This window comes from Anas acuta, chromosome 28 (assembly GCF_963932015.1).
Source record: "Anas acuta chromosome 28, bAnaAcu1.1, whole genome shotgun sequence".
Lineage (NCBI taxonomy): Eukaryota > Metazoa > Chordata > Aves > Anseriformes > Anatidae > Anas > Anas acuta.
This window is the reverse complement of record NC_089006.1, coordinates 967,210-981,073: the sequence shown is the minus strand read 5'-3', so window position 1 is coordinate 981,073 and position 13,864 is coordinate 967,210. Positions and strand designations below refer to the sequence as shown.

General features: G+C 68.1%; 5 protein-coding genes across 7 annotated transcripts in view; all 5 read left to right on the top strand.

Annotated features, from left to right (window-relative positions):
* The first annotated feature begins 297 nt into the window (after positions 1 to 297).
* On the top strand, positions 298 to 2,612 carry ACKR1 (atypical chemokine receptor 1 (Duffy blood group)). Its single transcript, XM_068662769.1, has 2 exons — positions 298 to 667; positions 1,225 to 2,612. Exons 1-2 carry the CDS (start codon positions 647 to 649, stop codon positions 2,143 to 2,145), a joined length of 942 nt encoding a protein of 313 aa, XP_068518870.1. The 5' UTR covers positions 298 to 646; the 3' UTR covers positions 2,146 to 2,612.
* A 1,247-nt stretch (positions 2,613 to 3,859) lies between these two features.
* Positions 3,860 to 5,079, top strand: LOC137845519 (serum amyloid P-component-like). The gene is made up of 2 exons (XM_068662770.1): positions 3,860 to 4,014; positions 4,291 to 5,079. The coding sequence occupies exons 1-2, from the start codon at positions 3,951 to 3,953 to the stop codon at positions 4,908 to 4,910; spliced, it is 684 nt and encodes a 227-aa protein (XP_068518871.1). The 5' UTR covers positions 3,860 to 3,950; the 3' UTR covers positions 4,911 to 5,079.
* A 355-nt stretch (positions 5,080 to 5,434) lies between these two features.
* LOC137845709 (serum amyloid P-component-like) lies at positions 5,435 to 6,903 on the top strand. Its single transcript, XM_068663128.1, has 2 exons — positions 5,435 to 5,661; positions 5,993 to 6,903. The coding sequence occupies exons 1-2, from the start codon at positions 5,520 to 5,522 to the stop codon at positions 6,613 to 6,615; spliced, it is 765 nt and encodes a 254-aa protein (XP_068519229.1). The 5' UTR covers positions 5,435 to 5,519; the 3' UTR covers positions 6,616 to 6,903.
* An 889-nt stretch (positions 6,904 to 7,792) lies between these two features.
* DUSP23 (dual specificity phosphatase 23) lies at positions 7,793 to 9,492 on the top strand. 3 transcript variants are annotated; one of them, XR_011090241.1, is made up of 5 exons: positions 8,605 to 8,619; positions 8,654 to 8,698; positions 8,749 to 8,924; positions 8,976 to 9,219; positions 9,327 to 9,492. XR_011090241.1 is itself a non-coding variant. In XM_068662967.1 (3 exons), the coding sequence occupies exons 1-3, from the start codon at positions 8,154 to 8,156 to the stop codon at positions 9,352 to 9,354; spliced, it is 474 nt and encodes a 157-aa protein (XP_068519068.1). In that variant the 5' UTR covers positions 7,799 to 8,153; the 3' UTR covers positions 9,355 to 9,492. The 3 variants fall into 3 exon arrangements, 2 of the variants coding, with proteins under 2 accessions (XP_068519069.1, XP_068519068.1); XM_068662967.1 differs by lacking the exons at positions 8,605 to 8,619; positions 8,654 to 8,698; positions 8,749 to 8,924 and adding an exon at positions 7,799 to 8,417 and having other exon boundaries at positions 9,038 to 9,219; XM_068662968.1 differs by lacking the exons at positions 8,605 to 8,619; positions 8,654 to 8,698; positions 8,749 to 8,924; positions 9,327 to 9,492 and adding an exon at positions 7,793 to 8,417 and having other exon boundaries at positions 9,038 to 9,223.
* Positions 9,493 to 11,752: 2,260 nt separating this feature from the next.
* IGSF9 (immunoglobulin superfamily member 9) overlaps positions 11,753 to 13,864 on the top strand; it is a 15,316-nt gene continuing 13,204 nt past the window's right edge. Inside the window, 2 exon segments of the mRNA XM_068662771.1 lie at positions 11,753 to 12,058; positions 12,289 to 12,474. Coding sequence (XP_068518872.1) covers positions 12,001 to 12,058; positions 12,289 to 12,474 — 244 coding nt within the window. The 5' untranslated portion in view covers positions 11,753 to 12,000.

Below are 13,864 nucleotides of genomic sequence, written 5' to 3'. Positions count from 1 at the left end.
CCCAGCCCACCTCCTCAGCACCCCCTAAGGATCCTCCCACCAAGGTCCCCAGGGCCACCCGGTGCCACCAGAGCCTGGCACAGGGATGGGTGACAGCCCCTGGTGCCACAGGGTGACCCCAGGTCCCCCGCAGGATCTGGCATCCCCTGCATCCTGCACCCCAGCATGGGGCTGGTGACCCTGGGGTGGGGGTTTTCCACCCAGCAGCGGGAGCATCCGCACGGGGCACCGGTAAACAAAATTCCTAAATGAACCTGAGTCGTTCTGCCAAGAAATTATCATTTCCTGCTCGAGAAATGATCACGCTGGCAGCTCATGGGTTTTACCGGCAGCGGTGGCCGCCCGTTTCCTTCGCTCCTGGCGTCCTGAACATTCACCCCGGCCTCCCCAGCCAAGGTGGGGAGGGAGCAGTTATCAGAGGCAGCCCTTATCTCGGCCCCGCAGTCCTTCATCCCCGTGGAGCCGGAGGAGCAGGAGCGAGCAGGAACGCGTGCGCCAGCGTGCGCAGCACCCACTGGAGAGCGCGCGTGGGTGAGCGTGCACCGGCGTGCAAGGGCGCACGGTGCCCACCGGCGAGCACGCGTGGCCGAGCTGAGCCACCCCTCGCAGCGCCTGGAGGAGCAGTTAACAGCCCGGGGGACACATCATGGGCAACTGCATCCCAGTGGTGAGTGCTTCTCCCTGCCCCGCTGCTTCCCCCGCCTCCCTTCCACCCCTTTCCCATCCTGCCGGGTGCTCGGAGCGGGTGGTTTTCTCTGAATTTCAAAGAGAAGCATCTCGAGGTGAGCCCGCTTCCAGCTTTTCCCCACGTCTGCTGAGCTTTTCCCTTCCTGCACTGCCCCAGCACCTCCCAGCACCCCCAGTGTCCCTGCCCATCTCCCCCAGCCCTGGTGGGTGCAGGGTGCTGAGTTTCGGAGCTGGGACATGCTCACTTACAGACAGCACCATTGGCTTCGCACCAACCTCGGAGGCTGTGAGGAAATTTGGGTTTTCCTGCACCTTGTGGCCAAGCCCACAGCCCCGAGGTATCAGCACTGGGCAGACCCCTGCGCCCAGGGTGTCCCTCCCCGATAAATGCCGCAGGCGGATGCGCCAGCCGTCCCCACACACACGTGGGTGGCAGCTCCAGAGCAGGACAAACCCCCCCCGGCCATCAAAGGGGACATTTCGGGTGCCATCCCACAGCCGTGGGGGCACCTGACACCCCCCCAATCTCCCTCTCAGAGCCCCAAAGTCCTGCAAAATGAAACCTTCGTGGACCTGCTGGACCTCCTGGGCAACTTCACCACCGACGAGGACTACCTGATGGACTACTCCTCCTCCGAGCCCTGCCACAACGCCTACTGCCCCTTCTTCCAGCGCGCAGCCCCCGCTTTCCTGGCCACCACCTGCGTCGCCGCCGCCCTGGCCACCGGCGCGCTGCTGGTGGCCTTGGCCAAGCGTCCCCACGCGTGGCCGTGCCACCGAGCCCTGGTGGCCCAACTGGCGGTGGCGACCGGGCTCTTCGCCGCGCTGCTGCCGGCGGTGGCGGCGGGCATCGTGCAGGGCTGGCGGCTGGGCGCGGGGGCTTGCAAGGTCACCCAGCTGCTGTGGCACTGCAGCGTCTTCGCCCAGGGGCTGCTGGTGGCCAGCGGGTGCTGCAGCGGCGTCTGGAGCCACTGGGAGCCCCGCAGCCAGCGCCTGGCTGCATGCATCTGGCTCGGGGCGCTGCTGCTGGCCGTGCCGGCCGCGCTCGCCGGCGGCACGGTGGCGGCTCCGGAGACGAGCTGCATCCACCGAAACGTCGACGTCTTCTCGCCCGTCTACCTGCTGCACCTGGCTTCGTGCCTCTGCGTCTTCCTGCTGCTGCCGGCCGTGCTGCTGGTGGCCACGCTGGTCCGCGTGGGGCGAGGAGGGGGCTGGGGGTCCGGGCTTGGAGCGAGCTGGCTTTTCTTTGTGTTCTGGGTGCCCTATGGCGTGGGGCTGGCCGTGGATTTCCTCCTGTACGCCGAGGTGCTGCGGTACACCTGCAGCATCTTCGAGAGGTTTGATTACGCCCTGGGGCTGTGCGAGGCGCTGGGGGTGCTGCACTGCTGCCTGGCGCCCGCCGTGCTGCTGGCCACCGGGCTCTGCCACCGCAAGGTGGACGCTGACGGCGGCTTCTGAGCACCCCCGGCACCCCAAAAACAGCAGCTGGACCCCGGCACCATCCCCAGGGAGCTGGCAAAGCCCAGTTCTCCGTGTGTGACGTTGGTCCTCCGCCCCCCATGGGTGGCATTGTCCCCCCAGCACCCTCCCCTCCTGACCTGTGACCACCAGCAGAGCCAAGAGAAAGCCTCAGCGTGGCCACCAGCTCCATCGTGCTCCTTTTTGGGGGTCATCACTGTGCTCTCAGCACCCACAGCCACCCCGTTTGGGGCCAGACACCCCGATTTGCACAACGGCCGTGTCCCCGGGGTGCCCGCAGCCCCCTGGGAGGGGTCAGCCCCAGCAGACAGGGCAGCGGCAGCGGGGTTTTATTTATCCCCACGGGCGCACCGACGGGGGGTTATTGGCTCTCTCCCCACAAGCCGAGATGAACGCCCCGTCTGTGATCACCCAGGGGAGGTTATCTGCAATAAATGAGTCTGCCAAAGCTGTACACGGGGCCTGCTTTAATGGGATGAGGGGGGGTCCCCAAAACCCGTGCTCCACACCCATCCTCACCCTCCCCTGCTGCTGCCCACGCCGTCAGCTTCCAGTGAAAGCTGCTGGGCACGGAGGTGGCCGGGATGAGGCCCTGGGGGACCGGGCAGGACGGGGCAGCGCTTCCTGAGGATGCCCGGCCCCAGTGAGCGCTGGCTTTGCAGCGACATCCATCACCTCCGGCCGCTCCTCGTGCCTTCAAATTAGGGGGAGACGTTAACGAGGCTGGAGCCGCTCTCCCCGGGTCGTTAGCAGGAAGCCGGGTGATTTATGTCAGGCGCCGGAGGCGTTTGGCCAGGGCTCATCCATTCCCATTAGGGATGGCCACGGTCACGAGGCGCGCGGGTGCCAAAGAGCCTGGCAAGGAGCTGGAGCAGCTCGGGGCGGGGGGAGAGCAGGGAAAGGCACCGGGGGGGCCCAGCCACCCCCAGGGACCAGCACCCAGCATCTGCCCCCCGAGGGGCTGGGGGTGTCCCTGTTAAAATAAGGGAGATTGAGCCCAAAAAGGGGTTGGGCGCCCGCAGCCGGGTGCAGCCTGGTTTCGCTCCCCAAGCCCGGACCTCCCCCCCCCCAGCCCTGCACCTTCATTGCCGAGCCCAATTTGCCCCCACGCAGCCCCCCCCCGGTTCCTCCAGTGCCTTCATGCCATGTCTCAGGCTGCCCCGGGGGTGTTTGGGGACGGGTTTGGATCCTCGTGCATCCCTCCGGCCATCCCCACAGCACTGAAATCCCCCCGCTCCCTGATCAGACTGACCCCCAGCCTCAACCACCCTCCGAGGAGGACACACGGACACCCTGGGAGGACACATGGACACCCTGGGAGGACGCTCAGCCCCTTGGAGGATGCTCAGACACCCTCGGAGGACACCAAGGCTGCAGCAGACCCTCAGCCTCTCGGGTTTGCCGCGGTTTCTTCTGCCACCTGCTGCCCACGGCTCCGGTCCCAGCCTCCGTCCCTTTGGCCTCGATGCAGGGATGGGGCCAGCAGAGCCCAGGGACGTGGCCAAGAGCCGCAGACGAGGGACAATGGGTGCCTTTGGGCTCAAATTTGGGAAGTTTTCCCCGGGGTTGCGGTGGCCCGAAGATGCACGGGGGCACGCGCCCAGGGCACGGCTCCAGGGGAGCCCCGTGCCGGCGGTGACGCAGGGCCTCGTGGCCCCATGACAGCGTGAAATTGCCCCCTCCGGGCCGTGCCAGGCTGCTGGGATTGGGGGACGCCGCTTCCCTCCCACCCAGGGCAGCCGATAAACCCCTGGGTGCCAGCACCCACCGCCGCACCCAGCACCATGGGCAGCCTGCGGCTGTGGCTCGCCGTCCTCGCTGGCCTCAGCGGTGTCACCGCCCAGGAAGGTAGGGGGACAGCGGGGGGACCAGGGCTGGCAGCGGGGTGAGGAGCAGGGAGCGAAGAGCCCTGGGGTGTGGGAACATGGCAGGTGGGGCAGCCAAGGGGGTCCCATCCAGATCCCCATCCCTGGGGACACCGCGGTGGCTCAGCCCCATCCGACGCCCCCAACCAGCTCTGGGAGCCTTTTGGGGGATGCTGGAGCACCAAAGGCACAGCGGGGACATCCCACAGGGGGGGTAGGCTCTGAGACCACCGCATCCCTTCTGTCACCCCCCCCCCAGACCTCTACCGAAAGGTGTTCGTTTTTCGGACCGACCCCAGCGATGCCTACGTGGTGCTGCGGGCGAAGCCGGAGCAGCCGCTGCTCAACTTCACCGTGTGCCTGCGCTCCTACACGGACCTCACGCGGCCCCACAGCCTCTTCTCCTACGCCACCAAGGCGCAGGACAACGAGATCCTCCTCTTCAAACCCAAACCCACCGAGTACCGCTTCTACGTGGGGGGCAAGTCCGTCACCTTCCGCGTCCCCGAGAGCCGCGGGGACTGGGAGCACGTCTGCGCCAGCTGGGAGTCGGCCACCGGCATCGCCGAATTTTGGCTCAACGGGAAGCCCTGGCCCCGCAAGGGGCTGCAGCGGGGCTACGCGGTGGGCGCCGAGGCCGTGATCATGCTGGGGCAGGAGCAGGATGCCTTCGGGGGGGGCTTCGACGTCTACAACTCCTTCACAGGCGAGCTGGCCGACGTCCACCTGTGGGACACGGGGCTGTCCCCAGACAAGATGCGAGCCAGCTACCAGTCCCTGCGCCTGCCGCCCGCCCTGCTGGCCTGGAGGAGCTTGAGCTACGAAACCAAGGGGGACGTGGTGGTGAAACCGCGGCTCCGGGAGGTTCTGGGGCGCTGAGAGCCCACCTCAGCCCCCGCTGTCCCCTCGCTGTCCCCTTGTGCCTGGCAGAGTCACCCAGGGGTGCCCCTTCCCTGCCCGACGCCCCCCTCGTGCTGTCAGTGGGGCCACTGACACCCAATTTCATCCCCTTCCAGTATTATAAATAAATCAAATACACCAGCAGCAACACGAGAGCTTCTCCGTGCGAGGCTGAGGGGATGGGCGTGAGCAGAAATAAATTCCTGGGGATGTGGGGGGTTAAAGGGGGGCTGGGGGGGCTTTGGGAAGCTCCTCAGGGCTGTGGGATGTGTCAGGGGGCTGTAGCAGTAACCAAAGGGCACGGATCCATGGGGCCGGCACACACCTGGAATAGCAGGAATGATTTGGGATGGGCACACGGGGCTCAGGGCAAGCCCCCGGGGCCACGTCCCCTGTCCCCACGCATGTCCCCAGGCTCCCCGCCAGCTCGCTGGGGCCACGGCCCCTGAAGCAAACCCGTCCCCAAAGGCGTTCAGCAAACATCCCCGCAGCGGTCAACGTCCCCAAGCACTTGGTGACAAAGGTTGGGGGCAGACATCACACCACAGCGCTCTGCTTCCCACCCAGGGAGGGTTTCGGCCCCCGGGGATGCAGCACGGTGGCTCCCGGGTCCCCCTCGTCCCCCACAGCGGTGCCGGTGCCTGGGTTCGGGGGGTGCGTGGGGACATGGGGACACCGCAGCTCCGCCTCCTCGTCCTTGCAGGGCTCTTCGGCCTCGCTGCCCTGGAAGGTAGGGGTGGAGGGGCTGCATCAGGAGCCCCCCCGGGTCCCACGGGGAGAGGGGATGGGGTGGAGGGTGCAGCAGGGGGGGAAGGCAGCGGGGATGCAACGCCAGTGGAGGCCACCCTGAGGTCTGATGGCAGAGGCCACTTCTAGATCTGGTGGTGGAGGCCACCCTTGGGTTTGGTGGTGGAGGTCACCCTTTTTCTGGTGGTGGAGGCCACCCCGGGGTCTGGCGGTGCCCTCCTTGCTGCCATTTCACGACCCCGTTCCCCCCGGGGGGATCTGGCCGGATGCCATCCCGGTGCCAGGAGCAGCCCCCTCTTTGTCCCCTCTCCCAGACCTGGTGAACCAAGTGTTCGTGTTCCCGTGGGAGACCAAGGACTCCTACGTGGTGCTGCGGGCGAAGCCGGAGCAGCCGCTGCTCAACTTCACCGTGTGCCTGCGCTCCTACACGGACCTCACGCGGCCCCACAGCCTCTTCTCCTACGCCACCGAGACGCAGGACGACGAGATCCTCCTCTTCAAGCCCAAACCCACCGAGTACCGCTTCCACGTGGGGGGCAAGTCCGTCACCTTCCGCGTCCCCGAGAGCTTTTTGGGGAGCGAGCACGTCTGCGCCAGCTGGGAGTCCCCCACCGGCATCGTGCGCTTCTGGCTCAACGGGAAGGCCTGGCCCCGCAAGGGGCTGCAGCAGGGCTACGCGGTGGGCGCCGAGGCCGTGATCCTGCTGGGGCAGGAGCAGGATACCTTCGGGGGGGGCTTCAAAGCCCGTCACTCCTTCGTGGGGGAGATCTCGGACGTCTACATGTGGGACAGGGAGCTGACCACCGGGGAGGTGGGGGCCGCCATGTACAACACCCCCTCGCCCACCCCCATCTTCGGCTGGAGGAATTTGCCCTACAAGATCCACGGCAAGGTGTACCTCAAGGGTGACCCCAGGGCCAGCCCTGCCCTGCCCTGAGTGGGCTGTGATTGCCACCGGGGTCGTGTGTCCCCATGTCCCCGTGTCCCCATCCCCGTGTCCCCATCCCAATATCCCCACCCCAATATCCCCGTCCCTATCCCAATGTCCCCATCCCCATGTCCCTATCCCAATATCCCTATCCCAATATCCCCATCCCAATAACCCCATCCCAATGTCCCCATCCCCGTCCCAATGTCCCCATCCCCATGTCCCCATGTCCCCCTCCCCATCACCGCCGTGTAACCGCCCAGCACCAAATAAATGAAGAAACGGGGTTGAAAAGCAGCAGCGGCCATGGAGGATTTTATCCCTGGGGGGGCCACAGGAGAGGTGTGTCCCCTCCATGAGTACGAATGGAGCAGGGCTGAGCAGGGGCTTCCCAACCTGGGGGGGCCACCGAGGTTGGGGACAAGGGGACGGGAGGGGGGGGGGGGAGACGGAGATGGCAGCAGGGTGGGGGCAAAGCACCGGGAGGGGGCAACTGGGGGGGGGGGGGCAGCCCCAGTGTCCCGGTGTCCCGGGGGGGTCAGTCCCGGTGTCCCGGTGACCCTTGGGGGGGGCAGCTCCGGTGCCCCCCCCCGGGTCACTGCAGCCCCGGCACCGCCGCCGCCGCCTCCCGGTGCCGGCTCCGCTCCCTGCAGCCGCTTCCGGGCCCCGGCTCCGCCACCCCCCCCCCCGAGCGGCCTCCCCGGTACGGCGGAGCCCGGGGGGGGGGGGGCGCTGGGGGGGGGGGCGCTGGGGGGGTCCCGGGGCCGTTCCGGAGGGGGCCGGGCCCGGTGCGGGGGCCCCCGGTCGGAGCAGGCCGCGGGGCCGGGCCTGCGGCGGGGGCGGGCCTGTGCGTAGCGGGGGGGGGCGAGGGGGGCACGGGCCCTTTTGGGGCCGGAATAAGCAAAAAGGGGTCCGGGAGGGGGTCCGGGGGGGCTGGGGGGGCTGGGCCTGGTTGGGGGGGTCCGGGGGGTTCGGGGGGAGCCGGCCCGGGGGGCTGCGGGGGGTGGCGGGGGGGCTGGCGGAGGTTGGCCTGGGGGTTTGGGGGGGGGGGGGGGGGGCAGGAGTTTGGGGGGCTGGGGGGGCCCAGAGAGCATGGTCAGGGGGGTCTGAGGGGCCCGGCTGGGGGTCCTGGGGGGGTCTGGGTTAGGGGTGTTGGGGGCCTGGGGTGGGGGGGGTCCTAGGGATCTTGGTTGGGGGCCTGAGGGGCCTGGGGGGCCTGGCCTGGGATTTTGGGGTCTGTCTGGGGGGTCCTAGGGGGCACAGCCTGGGGGGCCCGGCCCTGTGGTGCTGGGGGGTCATGGCCAGGGGGTCCTAGGGAGCCTGATTGGGGTCTGGGGGGGTCCTGTGGGGCCCTGCTCTGGGCTCCTGGCTTGGGATCTTGGGGTCTGTCTGGAGGGTCCTAGGGGGCATAACCTGGGGGTCCCGTCCCTGTGGTGCTGGGGGGTCATGGCCAGGGGGGTCCCCAGATTTTGACCAGGGTTCCCCATCCCAGCCCCCTCCCCAGGGCACGTGGCATCTCTGGTCCCCGGTGCCGGTCCCCGCAGGTGATGGTGGAGCCCCCCAACTTCTCGTGGGTGGCGGAGGGGCGGCTGGCGGGGCTGGCGATGCCGCGGGAACCGGGGCATTACCGGTTCCTGCTGGGCCAGGGCGTGCGGCACCTGGTGTCCCTGTCGGAGCGGCCCCCCCCCCACCACGGCTGCTGCCCCGCGGTGCAGCTCCATCGGATCCGCGTGCCCGACTTCAGCCCCCCGACCCCCGGGCAGATCCAGAGCTTCCTGCAGCTGGTGGAGGAGGCCAACGGGCGTGGGGAGGTACGGCCCGAAGGGGGTGACAGCAAGGGGGTGGCACCAGGAGGGAGGTGACACCGGGGGGGAGGTGGCACCAGGAGGGAGGTGATGCCCAGGGGGTGATGCCCAGGGGGTGATGCCCAGGGGGTGATGCAGGTGGCAGCGGTATGGGGTGGTGACACCAGGATGGAGGTAACACCAAGGTGTAGGTGGCACCAAGGTGGAGGTGACACCAAAAGGGAGGTGATGCCAAGGTGGAGGTGACACCAATGTAGAGGTGACACCAAGTTGTAAGTGACACCAAGGTTGAGGTGACACCAGCAGGAGGTGATGCCAAGGTATAGGTGACACCGAGAGGGAAGTGACACCAAAATGGAGGTAGCACCAAGGTATAGGTGACACCAAGAGAGAGGTGACACCAAGGTGTAGGTGACACCGAGAGGGAGGTGACACCAAGGTGTAGGTGACACCGAGAGGGAGGTGACTCCAAGATAGAGGTGACACCAAACGGGAGGTGACACCAAGGTGAAGGTGACACCAAGAGTGAGGTGACACCAAGGTGTAGGTGACACCAGGGTAGAGGTGACACCAGGGTGGAGGTGACACTGAGTGGCAGGCGAGGCCCTCACGGCTGTGCCGGCCAGGCGGTGGCGGTGCACTGTCTGCTGGGCCACGGGCGCACGGGCACGCTGCTGGCCTGCTACCTGGTGAAGGCGCGGGCGCTGAGCGGCGCCGCCGCCATCCGGGAGATCCGCAGGCTGCGGCCGGGCTCCATCGAGACGCGGGAGCAGGAGGAAGCCGTCATCCAGTTCCACCAGCACCTCAGGTAGGTGCAGCCCCCCCCTCACCCCCCCGGGGGGGTTCCTGTGCCGCAGAGCCACGGCTGTGGGGTCTGAAAACCCAAATTTTGCACGGATCTGCCTCGCCGCACAGCGTTGGAAGGGACCCCGAGGAGGCGTGAGCTGGAGTTTCTCCCCGAGCAGCGTGTGCCGGATGGAGGTGGAAGGAGATGCTCGCCCTGATGTCCTGGGGGAGCCTTGCCCATCCCTGCGGTGCCACCATCCACCCCATGTCCCCCTCATTAAAGGACTTTTCGGTGGCTTCTTTCCACCTCGTGGTTCGAACACAACCCCTGCTGCAACCCCCCTGCGCCAGCTATCCAGGCGACCTGGTGCCATCCCCTAACGCCACGGCACCGAACCTCCGTCCCCAGGCATCCCCCGACAGCCTCCTCGGGGCGCCCCAGGTTTGGGGACACCCTGCGGCTGCACCCTGAGGTGCTGCGGGGACCCCGTCCCAGGTCTCAACCCCACAAGCCCCGGAGCTGGTCGCTCGCCAAAACGGCGATGCCGTGCGGCCACGTCAGCGCCCCAGGGCCGGCCCGGGACGTGGACGCTTAAACGGGAGCTTAGCTGGAATTTAGGCATCTCCGTCCAAAAGCCCAATCCTGAAAATCTCTTCTCAGCTGCTCCTAACCTTGGTGGCACTTAAATCCGGAGTGCCAGAAGCGTCACCGTCCCCATTCCTGTGCATGGGGCACATGGCCGGGAGCGCCCGGCACGCGCCGGGTGCCAGCACGGCCCCCACTGGGAAGGTTGGGGGGGCTCTGGGGGGCTGTCACCTCCACCAGGCAGCCCCAGTGTCCCCAGATATCCCCCTGAGACCCCAAAATGCCATCATCGTCCCTCAGAAACGACACACGAGGGTGGTGGCTTGGGGTGGTTGGGAGCCAGCAGGGATGGGAGGAGGGTGGCTGTGGGGACGCGGGCACCCCAAAGTGGCACAGAGCTGCCCTCGGTGCCACCCTGCACCCCAGGTTGGGGACTCGGGGACCATCCGTGTCTGTCCCCCGTGGGTGACACCATGGCCCCATGTGGGGACAAGGGACATTTGGGGTCACCCATCTGCCTGGCCCCATCCCGGGACACGAGCGGCTGGGGCGAGATGGGAGGGGGAAGGGCCCCGCGTGGAGGATTTGGGGACACGAAAGGGGACGGGGACGGGGCAGCGAGGTCCAACCACGGCGCCTAAGCCCAGGGAGCCGCAGGACTCCCATGGGGCTGCGAGGTGCCGGAAAGCAGCTTACCCGCAGAATTACTGCCTTGAACAAATCTCACTTTAGCTCTGGCCTTAATAGTCTCCCGTGCGCCGGGGGCCGCGCCGGGACTGGCCGAAAGGGGGGCACGGGAGGACCCCCGTCCCGGGGATGGGGTCGGGATGGGGGGCTCAGCACCAATGTCCCCGAGCGGTGACGCCAAGAGGGACCCGGCACGGCAACGCTTGGCTGGGCAGCACCGGGGGGGCCGGGACACAGGGGGGTGACCCCACACCAGTGCCCCCAGTAGCAGAGCCCCCGGGGCTGGCGGGCGGCCCAGCTCCGGCTCAGCCCCGCGGGCTGGGGACACGGCTCCGGTGGCCGTAGGGGACGGGGTGAGGAGGGGATTAGAGGGGTGACGGCCGGGGTGCGAGAGGGCACGGGGAGAGCCCTGGGGTGGGGACAGTCACGGGTGTGTCATGGGGTGGCATGTGGGGGGGTCCCTGGCACGGGGCTGGACGTGGTGTGGCACAGCATGGCACCCACCAGTGTCACACTCCAGTGTCACCCACCAGGGTCCTACACCAGTATCACTCAGCCATGTCCTACACCCATGTCACACACCTGTGACCCACCAGTGTCATATACCAGTGTCCCGCACCCACATCCCACACCAGTGTCCCACACCAGTCACACACCAGTGTCACCCACCACACATCAGTGTCCCACACCAGTGTCACCCACCCATTTCCTACACTGGTGTCCCACACCCGTGTCACTCACCAATGTCACCCACCAATGTCACCCACCAGTGTCACCCATCAGTGTCACCCACCAATGTCACCCACCAGTGTCACTCACCCGTGTCACCCACCAGTGTCACCCATCAGTGTCACCCACCAATGTCACCCACCAGTGTCACTCACCCGTGTCACCCACCAATGTCACCCACCAGTGTCACCCACCAGTGTCACCCACCAGTGTCACCCATCAGTGTCCCACACCAGTGCCACCCACTGGTGTCACCCACCAGTGTCACACACCCATGTCCTACACTGGTGTCCACACCCGTGTCACCCACCTATCACCCACCAATGTCACCCACCCGTGTCCCACCCCGTGTCACCCACCCCTGTCCCCTGTCCCCTGTCCCCTCCATCCCCATCCCCACCCCCAGAACTACACCTCCCATCACCCCCCGCGTCCCCTCCTCCCCTCCCCGCCTCGCTATTGGCCGCCGGTTGCCGAGCCGACAGCCAATCGGCAGCGCGGCGGGGCGGGGCCTGCCCAAGCCCCGCCCACCACCGTGGCTTTGGCGGCGGCCGCCCGGTGGCGGCGGCGCGGGGCGCGGAGCGGAGCCGCGGGGCCCGGGGCGGGCATGAGGAGCCCCCAGCGCCCCCCGGCCGGGGCCAGAGCGCCGCGGGCAGCCCGGCCGAGCCCTGCCGAGCTCCGGCCTTGACCCCCCGGTGGCAGCCGGTAACCGGTCGCCGGTGCCCGGTGATCTCCCCGCCCGCCCCTCGGTGGCCGCCTGTCCCCCGCCGCCACCGGGAGCAGCGGGCCGGGAGCTGGGCTATGCGGTGGTGGCTACGTGCGGCCTTCCTCAGCCTGCTCGCCGGCACCGGGGCTGAGGGTAAGGGCACCGGGAACCGGGAACGGGAACCGGGACCGGGGTGGGAACCGGGGACTGGGATGGGATGGGATGGATGGGACCGGACAGGGTGAGACGGGATGGGATGGGAAGGGACGGGATGGGAGGAGGGGGCGCGGTGCCACCGGTGCTCCCAGTGCCACCGGTGTTACCGGTGCCACTGGTGTTACTGGTGTTACTGGTGTTCCCGGTGCTCCCGGTGCCCCGTGCAGGCAGCGGGCCGAGCGGGGCCGTGGTGGGCCGCGTCGGGGACAGCGCGGTGCTGGGCTGCGACCTGCTGGGTGCCCGCCAGAGCCGCCCGCCGCTCTACGTCATCGAGTGGGTGCGCGTCGGCTTCGTCCTCCCCATCTTCATCAAGTTCGGCCTCTACTCGCCCCGCGTCGACCCCGAGTACCTCGGTGAGTGGCACCGGGAGCACCGGGAGCACCGGGCACCCCGCTCGGGATGGATCCCCCACCCTGCACCCCTCGGCCGAGCGAGCCGTGCTGGGGGAAGGGATTTGGGTGAAGCCACTCGGCGGGGCCGGGATTCGGGGCCAAGCGGGGCCGCGGCGTGGGAGGCCGCTCCTCGCCCCCACCGGGTGCTCGGGGCCAAATTGGGGGGGGCCCGGTCTGACGGGATCCGGCCTCGGCGGCCGAAACTGCCAAAAAAATGTGCCGCAGGTGGAGCCCGGCCACAGGTAGGGGTGAGGAAGGAGCCGCCAGCACGGGGCAGGAGCAATTTTGGGGTGCTCCCCACTGCCAGCGCCTTCCCGGGTGGCTCCGTGGGATCGGCGGTGACACCAAACCTCGCGGTGACACCAAACCTCACGGTGACACCAAACCCTCGGCACCTGCCTCCCGGGGCCCCCCGGCTCCCGTTACCTGCGGGATCTCAGGTTTCCCCCCGGCACAAAGGGCTCGGCCCCATCCTGCTGCGCCCTCCCCGCGTCCCGCCAGCCCCCAGCCGTGTCCCCGACGGTGCCACCAGCACCCCGGGGTGCTGCCACCAGGCTCGGCGGTGGGGACAGAGGGGACGGGGACCCTACAGAGGGGGGCTGCAGGGTGGCAGCTGGCCCTCGATCCTCCCCGGGGGGGGACGTGGGGTCAGGCAAGGGGCCCCCAGGCTCAGCCCCGCAGCCGAGAGCTCGGAGCAGGCAAAGCGGCTCAGGTGTCACCCAGGAAGCCCCTGACCGCCACCTGTGTCACCCAGGCACTTTGGGGACACCTCGGGGACAAGGGTGGGCTGCGCCCCTGAAAGCCCCTTGTGTTCCTGGGGGGTGACGGGGCCGTTTCATCCCCCCCTCTGCCATCAACTGGTGCTGGTGGTCCCCAGCCGCCGCGTCCCCTTTGTGTCCCTTTTGAATGGCGGTTGCCAGGCGCTGGGGGATGCGGGGCGGGAGGGCAGCGGCGGTTTTGTTGTTTTTTTTCTGGGGTTTTGTTATCGGCCGGGCGCTGGGCGAGGAGGAGGAGGGGTTGGGGCCGGCGAGGGGGGGATTAGGGAGAGGCTGGGGCGTCCCCAGGGCTCTCGGAGCCCTGCCAAAGGGACCTTTGTTCAGCAGCCTGCGGGGCCCAGGGCTCCCGGCCGTCGCGCTGCCGCTTGGCGCTGCGGGCGCAGGATGAGGCCGAAGGCACCCGGCTACGTCCATCAGCCCCCCCAGAGAAGCAGATTTTTTTTTTGGGGGGGGTGGAAGAAACTTGGGGAGCACGTGTTGCTGTGCTGCGTCCGCACAACGCGTCTCCGCGCCGATCCCGTCCCCAAACCGCCCTGCCCGACCAGCCTGCCGGGTCCTGCCGCTCTTCCTCCTCC